Raw genomic sequence first — 11754 nt, 5'->3', positions numbered from 1 at the left:
TTGGTGTGGTTGATTCGTGCAAATGTTGTTTAAAAGAAATATAACCTTATTTCTCCAAATATGATTAAAGTTGACATTTAAATCTCATTTTGAAGTAGGGTCATCACCCAGGAATTATAAAGACTGTTTAGCTGAACATAATCTATGATTTTATAATAACTTTATTAACTAAATCAATATTCATCATAAAAAAATAGTGAGGAATTAGATATCATATCATATATGTCTTGAAGCAGATACTATAAATAAAACCTTAAGTAAACATAACAAAAACAACAATAACAGAAACATCTTTAACTTTTTTTAATCACATAACTTTTTTACTGGTTTCTCCCTATCATCACAAAAATGTATTTAAAACAGCTTATTTCATAGCACATTTACAACGTAACACATGGCCTACATATACAATATGTTTAAATTCATGTATGTTGAAATCATTGATGCATCGAGGATAGCAGTAGCTGCATGCTGTGAAGTCTATTCATCTAGATGTCCTAAAGTTTGTTAGACATAATTATTCATATTCATAATCATGTTTTTTTTTTTGTTATATTCAAGACTCCTAAATTCCCTTTTCTGTTTCTCTCACATCCTAGTCAGCCTTTTTTCTTTTAACCAATCACGTGATGTCTACCTCCCACGCCCGAGGTTTCCAGCGACTCACGTCCTCCATGACAAACACCGCCCCCAGCACGGTGCTGCTTTCACAGACCTCTGCGAAGCTCGGATTTTCCGGTATCCAACTACTATGCGACTGATTTAACCGTGTTTGATTGATTTGATGAAGTGTGATAAGAAAGTCACAGCACAGATATTCAACGGTTTTTGGTAGTTAGTTTTATACAGAACCAGAAACGGACAAATATTAGCTATGCTTCAACAGAGTAGAGAGAACATCGTGAATCTTACTGATTTCTCACATATTTTCTCAGGGTGATGTTATTACAACCACGAATTTACTATGTGGTATGGTCGAATTTAATAATTAAATGAGTTTTAATATTTTTTTAAATAACTGCTTTTCTTTTTGACTCGTAATCACGCATGAACCTGTCATTTACCTCGCCGTTGTTTGCGGCGAAGCTGTGTTTAACGACACTTCCCCGCGTAAGTGAAGGCAGCACAGGTCTACCAGTGGGGCAGTGATATTGAGAGGTCATACATTTTCAAAAAGCGGAGAAAGAAAACCAGGTAGGTGTCAGCGCCGACTGAATTCACATGTTTAATCACTTTAAATCACAATCCGAGTACGTTAACGTCTGCTCCGTGTCTATGTGTGCCCTTAAACTACAGCGTTAGCATGTTAGTTAGCCTGTAAACTACCTGGCTAGCTAGCAGCTTGACGTGAGTTTACCAAGAGAGTGAAATGGTTTGTTTTGATAGAGCCATTTTTTTTTTGTCCCGTCTAGCGTAATATTCGATGTTTGTGGGGATTTAATTTGGTTTTAATGTCCTTTTTGAGTAGCTCTGTACTCCCGAGTGTGTGAGTTGAAATGGTATTTATCTTTAGCTTGTTAGCTGCGGTTAGCCGGCTTGCTGACAGTAACCGGCAGCGTGTCGTGACTTCCCCAATCCCATCTTGTGTGTGTGTGTGTGTGTGTGTGTGTGTGTGTGTGTGTGTGTGTGTGTCACGATATTTCTCTGATCAGCTGCTGCTCACAACGTGACACACTAGATCTCAGCTCAGCTCTCTCAGCACTTACAGTAGACTCTCAGGTTAAAGTGTATTTAAAAAGGAGGTAAACAGGCAGAACTTGTTTGGGTCTTTGAACCCACCATATCAGTGGTTATGTCGCCCTTGTACGTCCTGGAGCTATTTTCTTTTCCATCTATTTGCAGTAACAGAGTTGGTTTTGACCTTGTTATTCCTTTGGCATTGCATGGACCACCTCAGTACACACTCAGACCTGCTGCATAAATAATAAAGTATTTTAATGGTTTAGTATTTGTATGTACCAACTCCTGTGCACTTACTGAATACTGTATGTACAGGGGCAGAGAGCTGAAACTATTAGTTAATAACCGATTGATTTATCAACAGAAAATAAGCAAGGAGGCACTTATTTTGATTATTGGTTAATTAATTAATTAAATTAAGAATATCTGCTTCTCGTTGTCATAAGTGACAGTAGATTGAGTATCTTTGGGTTTAAAAGACACAAAAAAAACAATTTCAGGGAGTCACAGTTGGTTTTAGTAAAGTCACAATGCGCATTTTCCTGAATTTTCTGATATTTTATAGACAAATCAAGTGAATAATCTACAGATGAGTCAATGGTGGAAATCATTGTTACTTGTAGCTGTAAATCGTGTCGTATTCAACCGATACAAAGTGCTGACCTACATTTTAAGCAGTTTGTTTTTCAGTGTAGTTTCTATTATCTTGTACTCACAGCCACATCTGATACAAGACGTTTGAGATCAACCTCAATGTGGTACATGCTTCAGGAACTCACAATCTAACAAGATGACAATAGGTGTATAGCAGGTTTGCATTTGACTTGATACAACTAACGGTTTCCTTTTTATATTTCAAAATGTACTGAGAGGCAGAACATGCCAGTGACAGCTGAATCTGGTCGACTTGTCTGTTTGAGGTTATTTTCCCAGAGATAATTACATGTAGTTGTACCAGGTGGTATGTTGTCCAGTGATGGGGGGGAGGGGGCTTCACCTCAGTGCAGCTCCATACTGCAGCAGAGATATTATTGGAGATGGTGGAGGCTTAACTGTGCAGCCAAGCGTTGTTTCACATCCTCAAAAATGTATAAATAGTATTGAAACATTCCCATCAAATGTGTGGCGAGATTTGTAGTGTTGTTTCCTTGTCATTTGATCATATGGAGAAAAAAAAAAAACGTTGACACTTTTAGATTATATTTTATTTCATAGCACATTTACGACGTTTTCTTTAGACAACATAACACATTTGAGAACCTTGGCTTTAAAAAGTTTTGTTAAAAACATGTACAGTGTTTGTTTGTCAAAGTGAAGTATGACAACAATATGTTTTTTTTTTTACCCTTACTGGGCCTCTATGTTTGTTAATCCATCTGATACAACATTTATTCCTAAATTTAAGCCTGTGTCAAATGTGAATCCAGTATAGATTTCTAACATAGTGTGAATACTAATTAACACTCATCTAATTAAAGAAGGCCAGGATGTCTGGAGAGTTGTCCCTCAACATAAACATCAAGGAGCCAAGATGGGACCAAGGCACATTTATGGGGCGCGCCAAGCACTTCTTCATGGTCACCGATCCCAGGAACGTCCTGCTGTCCGCTGAGACTCTGGAGGAGGCCCGAGTGATCGTGGAGGACTACAGGTAGAGGGTCAGGAGATAAAAGGATGGAGGAGGAGTGTAAATGATCATTTTGTGGGAGGTTGTGGTGGAGGCAAAGGCATGAATAGAAATGAGAATTGATGTGACCAGGTAATGATGAGGCTGGTTCTGTGTCAATGGGAGAAATGTCCTTTCCTTAATGGGGGAGCATCAATCTAAAATCAGTTTATCATATTTTGAGTAGATAATTAAATTTCACATACTATATAAGTAAGAAGGCATATCTTGGACGTGGGTAAAGCATTTTTGTTGCAAATGTTCTAATACTGCTGCTGCTGCTTTAAAGTATGTGGAAAAATCTACACCACTCGGTTGTTTTGACTTTTTCAGAGCCGGGAGCGCGAAGCCTGGCCTGACGGAGGATGAGCTCTGGAGAGCCAAGTACGTCTACGACTCCGCCTTCCACCCCGACACGGGGGAGAAGATGGTTGTCGTTGGCCGGATGTCTGCTCAGGTGCCAATGAACATGTCCATCACAGGCTGCATGCTCACCTTCTACAGGTACAGCAGAGGTTTTGACACATGATTCAGTTTATTCTGAACACCAAACTGAAAATGACTTAGTTGAAATAAAAGACGAAATAGGAATATGAAAATCTGCCAATATGGTACCGTTTCCATGTGATTTTAAAAGTGTACCCTTAATACAGCATGCAGCTAGATTTTAATCCCTGCACAGAGTGAAAATCCTCTTAAAGAATAAAAAAAATATCACTCTCACTGCAGAATACTGATAAATCATTGGGCAGCTAAAAGGAAAGAGAAGTCATGTGATAATGTGCTGAAAAAACAAATTGATTAACAATAACTGAAATTCCTATTTACAAATGTGAGATATTTATCAATTGGAGATTGTTTGATATTAGATAAAAAATATCAGAAATTATTCAGCCATTCATATAACTGTCTTGATGAAAAGAGTTGATGAAATAATTAATTAACTTTTTTATTTAATATTAACTTAAGTACTCCATATTTTACATCATAAGAATATGTTAGATTACTTATTTTTTCCCTGGTGATCAGACTCTAGTGGTAAGTGGTCTACCACAGTGTCATTACAGCATACTACCACTGGAGGGTGGCAGAGTTTGAAATTTCAAATACTACCCGTGGTAGCTTTAAATAGGCAAAACATCAGATTATTCATCAGAGGAAAGACTATACAAAATACTTGCAGGTTCATCTGTAAGTGATTAAAAAGACAAAATCAGAGAGTTTTACTTTAAAACACTATTCAGTTCATAAGGTACAAACATATAAAGGGATAAAGTATAAATCCAGAATGTTTCACTGGTTAACAGTCGGGTGTAAGAGTAAATGGTGTTACTTGGTTTAAATAAATAAACTTGTGATTTGACTTGTCAGACATAACCAAACAAGATGGTCCACATTTCACAGTTGTATAAAACAGAACATCTCTAGCCACATGTGTTTATTGTGGTTTACAGTGCTCCACTGCACAAATGGATGTGTCTTGTGTCAAAGTTTTATTTAAATCTAAACTGCTGGGTTGACTGATAACGTAGATGAGTTGTGGTTTTTCTGATATTTTATAGACAAATCAAGTGAATAATCTACAGATGAATCAATGGTGGAAATCATTGTTACTTGTAGCTGTAAATCGTGGCGTATTCAACCAATACAAAGTGCTGACCTACATTTTAAGCAGTTTGTTTTTCAGTGTAGTTTCTATTATCTTGTACTCACAGCCACATCTGATACAAGACATTTGAGATCAACCTCAATGTGGTACATGCTTCAGGAACTCACAATCTAACAAGATGACAATAGGTGTATAGCAGGTTTGCATTTGACTTGATACAACTAACGGTTTCCTTTTTATATTTCAAAATGTACTGAGAGGCAGAACATGCCAGTGGCAGCTGAATCTGGTCGACTTGTCTGTTTGAGGTTATTTTCCCAGAGATAATTAAAAAGACAAAATCAGAGAGTTTTACTTTAAAACACTATTCAGTTCATAAGGTACAAACATATAAAGGGATAAAGTATAAATCCAGAATGTTTCACTGGTTAACAGTCAGGCGTAAGAGTAAATGGTGTTACTTGGTTTAAATAAATAAACTTGTGATTTGACTTGTCAAAAACAAAGATGGCTTTCACAATTGTATAAATCTAAACTGCTCTTGGGTTGATGGTTTATTTAAATCTAAACTGCTGGGTTGACGGAAAACGTAGATGAGTTGTGGTTTCAGTGTGAAATACGTACGTACATGCAGTGTGTTTTTATAATAAATAAATTCCACACTCCCACACTAGACAACTGCACACACAAATATATAATCTGCAGACAGTTATGATGAATGCAACTGTAGAATTGTATTCACTGTTGTTCCCTCGCGTTTACAGGACTACTCCGGCAGTGGTGTTCTGGCAGTGGGTTAACCAGTCCTTCAACGCTGTTGTCAACTACACCAACCGCAGTGGAGATGCCCCCATGACCGTGAAGTAGGGAGGACTTCTCACTTCACATCCACTCTAGATCATTCCTGTCCTCCGTCTAAACTAGTGTCTGTAAGGAGGCTGTGGGAGCTGCCCTCCTCTCCCCTTCCCTCAGAGCGGTATTACGTTCCACTGTTAAGCATGTTCAGCCCCATGTCACCATGCACTCATGCTGACATAGGTTATCTGCTCCCCGGGTTGATTTCAGGTCAACATGCACACGTTTGCATACTCTTTTCATTGTGCTACAAAATGCATTCTTCAGATGCTGCAGAAATAAATCAAATGCATGCATGTATGAAGAAAAGGATGGTTGCCTTCAGAACATGCAAATGCACATTCATGGATTAAGCATGTTATTGGGGATGAATGTGATAGTGTCTTCCTCTATCGTATCATTATTTGTGAGGATGTTCTTGTTTTTTTTACCTTTGCATATTTATACATAGCATGAATTTGCACTCTTATTGAGGCAACTGTACTTGAAATGTTTCATTTTAGATTCTCAGCCTCAGTCCTATGCTTTAACACAAGACCGCTGTTTATGTGTGCAAAAATAATGTGTGAAATAGGAAGTGGGTGATATATGTCTAATGCATCTGTCTCCTCACAGTCAGCTTGGTGTAGCCTACGTCAGTGCTACTACTGGAGCTGTGGTTACTGCCCTGGGACTCAAGTCTCTAGCTACGGTAATGCCTGTGGTTAAACAGTAAAGTAAAACAAAAGTAACCCAGATACACACACACAAGTCTGTTTGTATATTTGCGCAGAGATTTGATAGTGGTTGTCTGAATCTGTCGCTGATTCTGTCTCATCTTTGTAGCGTCTCCCTCCAATCGCCAGCCGGTTTGTCCCTTTTGCGGCTGTCGCTGCTGCTAACTGTATCAACATTCCCTTCATGAGACAGAGGTGAGATCTTTTAAAGTAAAAGCCACTGACTTTGTTTACTCATAAGCTTTTATGAACTGTGATCACTGCTACAACTGCTCTACATTACTTTTTTTCCACCCACTTCTTCCAGGGAGTTGAAGTACGGTATTCCTGTGACAGATGAGAACGATAACAGGTTAGGAGAGTCTCCCAATGCTGCCAAGCAGGCCATCATGCAGGTGGTGGTGTCAAGGATTGGCATGGCAGTGCCAGCAATGGGTAACGTCAACATTATTATATCTGCAGGTTTACTGAAGTAGCTGTAATTGACATTCTTATCCTAACTGAGTCAAATGATGTGAAAACGTTATCACCTGAATCTACAGCTCCTCTCAGCTTTATAGACCGTATTTCCCTCAGGAGTTGATAGAGACAAAAACAGAGCTAAAAGAGAGTGAATACAGGACTTACATTAATCAGGTGGCCAGAAACACTACTCCAAATGAATGATAACATTTCTCTGTAGCTGCTGTGCTGATGTTTAAATAAGCAACTGTTGCTAACAAGTTTGCCATATTAATCTTAAGGGTTATAGTGTGTCTGTGTTCATCTTCCAAGTTATTGCAGGTTCAATTGATACTTTACTTGTGGATCTAAAACCGTACTGTGGTTGAAAATATGAATGACATTGCGGAAAAAACTCAACAGCTAGATAACAGTTGATGTCATGAGACATAAAAGAGACATATACTAACGTGTTTGTGATGCAGAACACTTACCCTAACTCATTCTTACTTTTTACAGCTATTCCCCCGGTAATAATGAATGCTCTGGAGAAGAGAGCTTTCATGAAGGTAAGCAGACTGCATACATGCTGTTGTTTGTGTAGTCAGTGGATTTACTTGGTCTGCTGGTGTTTTGTGAGGCTGAAAGGAGTCCCGCTGCATTCCACACGTTACACATACACTGAACTCTTGTGTCCCTGCAGACAAACCTCCGATGTGTCTGCCTGATTCACTGCAGTTGTGTTTTCTCTGATTTTGTCTCTCTGTAGCGATTCCCAATTCTGAACGCTCCAGTCCAGGTGGGACTCGTTGGTCTGTGGTAAGTAAATTACACATAATAGTATGTATGATCGTTTTTTTTATGGCCTTGCAAGTTACTGAACAAGGGACACGGTCTAAAACATCCCTCTCTACCTCTTGTTCTCAGCCTGGTGTTTGCAACTCCTCTGTGCTGCGCGCTCTTCCCACAGAAAAGGTAACAACAGCCACATCACTCATCTTGGAGAGGGGAGGTTATACTTGTACGTGAAGTGTTATCTAACATGTAGCAGCATTTATTTTTTTTAAATCATGTTCAACCATCTCTTTGTAGCTCTATGAGCGTGAGTGGGCTGGAAGCAGAGCTGCAGGAGACGATACGAAAGACCAGTCCCAACACCACCACTGTCTACTTCAACAAAGGCCTGTAGGACCAGCCAACACATCTCTACACACACATGCACAAGACATACAGAAAACATACACATTTATACACATGTCTGTTGTCCTCTGGTACAAGTGGAAGGGTAAAACAAAATGTATTTATGCATATTTTTTTTATTATCTGTACTGCTGCATTTTTATTAATTTGACTGTGTGGGAGGACTGCACTCCAGGTGTAAGAGTAGAAGATTCACTGAAGGGAAAACACTTTGAGAAGGAAGATCACTGACAGTTCTCTCTGCACATAGATGACACTCCTTAGAAAAGAAAAAAAACTCTGACTCCTGATTTTGTTTTGTGCTGTGTTTTCTGTCTTCCTTTGGTTAAAACTGCCTATTGGGTGGCAGTTCATGAAGTTACTGATTTGTGTTTTACTCACCAATATTTCGTGTTGCATTCAGGTTCATGCTAAATCCTCTAACACATGATTTGTAACTTCAGTTTAAAATTAAGGCTTGTGTTTGTACGCCGTGTATGTATTTGCTTCTGAATGTAAACTTCCTTTTTTGCCTTGTGTCTTCCCTCACTTTGATTTCCTCTTTCCAGTTCTTGCCTATTCATCGTTATTCTGTAATATGTAAAAGCTATTACACACTGACTATAGCATGTGAATATTCTTGCCACCAATTAATTTCCACCCCATAGTTCCACCACGTACTCATACCGGAAAAACCAGCGTGTTAATTAGTTCTAAATTGTCCGACCCTTGATGAATAACGTTTTTTGTTGTACTCCCTGTTAACAGGTGCAGCTTCTTACTCTCTTCAACTCTCCTTCAAGTGTACTTATGCCCTTCAAAGTCATAGACCAGGTATTGAGGTACATGTGGCAAAGAAAATATGTAGAAATTATACTGCAAAAGTTCACAAAGCACAGATATAGAGGGCATCATTGAACACTATCAGTGTGATTTTTATCAACATAAATATGTACTCTTGCCATGACAGTGGCCACCTGTTGTTCAAGGCCTTTTATTATTTGAGATCACTTTATGAACTAGTGCAGTTGCATATTAGTGGCATATTGGTGAATTCTTTGATTGTTGTAGGTGGTGATGCTTGTTTGGTGGTTGTCATGTGGAGGAATATATTGCATTGTGTCTACATGTTGTTGCTAAGACGAAACAATCTAAACTGAACTTCCTTGGCCATCTGTGTGTTTAAACACGGTGACATGCAGAAGATGGACAGCACTGTAAAGCTTTGTAACTGAGGTTTTTGTTGGTTTTTAATGTCCACGCTTGAACTGAAGGATTGCTTGAGCAAGCAAAGACAAGTCAAAGCTGTCTAATTTCAGTTCCAGTTATGTGCAACAGCTAGCTAGCTTTCTGCAATATTGTGGTTTGCACTAGAGCCACTGATGTATCATTGTACCAAATGAAAGTAGCTAATGTTGTGTGATAAAGTCAGAAATACTAAATGCTTATTTCTAGGTCAGGGACAGTAACCGTTGCCGTCTTTACCTGAGTTTCAGCTTCTCTGATCAAATTCTTTCACGTTGTTGACCACGTTCTCCAAACACGACTGTCCGGTGTAGTTAGATAGTGATAGTTGATGGTGTATGTGAGGAAATATCAGCTGAATTATCTCAGTGTTGTCTGCCTGAATTATTTAAGAATATATTTTTATTGGATATATTTATAAATATATATATATATATATATATAATGCACAATACATGGAGCACATATGCATGAAGGATTTTAGAGATATTAACTTCTAGGTGTGACTCTGGTGGTTATTCCACCAGATGGAAAAACAATGTCAGCTGCTGGTTTTACAGGAGTACAGAGGTGTGCTGTAAATGAGTATGCGCGCCTCTTGCTTTAGGGCTAATGAGTTCTCAGATTAGAGGAGTGTCCCTCTTGTCTGACTTAACTTGATACAGTGAACAGAGTCGATGTTTGTGTAAAGTGATGTTTTGTGTGTGTTGGTGCAAAAACAACAACTACCCAACAGTAAGATTGTACAGGTCGTACTTCATTAATCTCCATCGAGCATCAGCAGTCATCTGAATTTATGTTTCAGAAGTTGTATGACCATTAATTTAAGGTAAACTGATCGTGGGTGTTAAAGGACTGTAGCAACCGCACAACTGTTACATTTTTATGAATCAACTTAATTACAGACAGAAATACACAATGATTGTGTTAATATGTGATCCTTAAATGTAAGGGTTTAATTCCAAGGTGCTATCCAGATTGTTGCCACCAGAAATTCACATTTAAAAAAATATATATATACGACCCTATCCTGAAAGAAAGTGTCTTGATGTGACACCTTTACTTACTGTATGAAAAGGTGGATTATTTTTAAATGGATATCTAATTTTGGAATGAAACTCTCTTCGTCTCTCTCTCCATTGTCATTCATATTTTCATGCTATGCTATTATAACGTTTTATCCACTGAGCAACAATCAGACAAGACATTTCTGTTCTGTTATCAGTGCTGATGGTGGTTATTGTGTGTTGTGTTTGGGGTGTTTTCCTGCTGAGGGTGAAACTGCACTATATAACCTTTGCTGTGCTGCTGTAGGCGCTAGTTGGATTTGTGTCGGTATTTAAAATGCGCTTTTTAAACTATATTTGACGATTGTATTTAATGCTGGATAATGTTGAATGAATTATGGTTACTGCTAAATTAATAATTCATTTATTGTCTGGCAGCTTTCATTGCTCATAACCAAGTAGACACATTTCTACTTTTTTTTCCCCCTTGTGTTTTTCTGCTTTTTGAATTATGGCGTAAAAGTGTCAAGAACAAAACTGGAGGGTTTTAGTCGGCAGTTAAACACATTTGTAAACGTGTATCTCAGCTTGTGACTGTACTGTACCACCGTAACATGTCGCACCCATAGATCTAGCCAAAGATGAGACGGGTATGAATTGTACAGGATTGAGGTGAAGAAGTGTGTAGCTTTTTTTTTTAAGTTTTCATTTGTCAGCTTTATGGTATGGAAATTTTTCCAGGCTTCTCTCGTGCAACAACATGTTTTCTTTTTCTTTTTACAAATGTTCTCAAACGCACCAAATTTTTCGATAACCTCACAAGTTATTGTCACTAACACACAATTAACTGGTCGAACATCTAAATAAATCCCAACACATTTTTCATTTATTTTGAATAAAATATCTTAATAAACTTGACTTTACCCCACATTGCACCAGTGAATGTTGGTGCACTGGTTGAAAACTCACTAATGTATAGGTTTGGTTGTGCATGCCATGAAAAATCTTTGCAGACTAAAGGCACAAATGTAAAGACAATCTGTTATTGTTACACTCATGAATGTTTTGGTTGTTTCATGTACATACATGCAGTCCTGTCAGTATTGGTACACAGTGTTTTCTCCTTCTGTTTTGTATTGTGTTGGAATATATTTCCTTGATGTGAAATGTATTTTACTCAGAGCAATAGAATAAAATATGTAACATTAATGTCTAAACCTGGCTGCTTAATTTGATATTATTAAACAGTGTATGTTAGAAATACCTTTTTAAATATCGTCCTCCTGCTCACGAGGAAAGGCAAAAAAAATAACTTTAACAAGGGACAATTTCTGTAACAGAGTACAGACAGGAAAT

At 38.1% G+C, this 11754-nt stretch overlaps 1 protein-coding gene across 1 annotated transcript; it reads left to right on the top strand.

Moving 5' to 3' along the window:
• The first annotated feature begins 1088 nt into the window (after positions 1-1088).
• sfxn3 (sideroflexin 3) lies at positions 1089-11615 on the top strand. The gene is made up of 11 exons (XM_051414817.1): positions 1089-1194; positions 3159-3331; positions 3680-3850; positions 5720-5818; positions 6426-6501; positions 6636-6721; positions 6834-6961; positions 7487-7536; positions 7737-7786; positions 7895-7942; positions 8060-11615. Exons 2-11 carry the CDS (start codon positions 3168-3170, stop codon positions 8154-8156), a joined length of 969 nt encoding a protein of 322 aa, XP_051270777.1. The 5' UTR covers positions 1089-1194; positions 3159-3167; the 3' UTR covers positions 8157-11615.
• Positions 11616-11754: the final 139 nt, after the last annotated feature.

The sequence above is a fragment of the Dicentrarchus labrax genome, unplaced genomic scaffold (assembly GCF_905237075.1).
Source record: "Dicentrarchus labrax unplaced genomic scaffold, dlabrax2021, whole genome shotgun sequence".
Taxonomy (NCBI): Eukaryota; Metazoa; Chordata; class Actinopteri; family Moronidae; genus Dicentrarchus; species Dicentrarchus labrax.
This window is presented reverse-complemented; position numbering and strand designations above follow the sequence as displayed.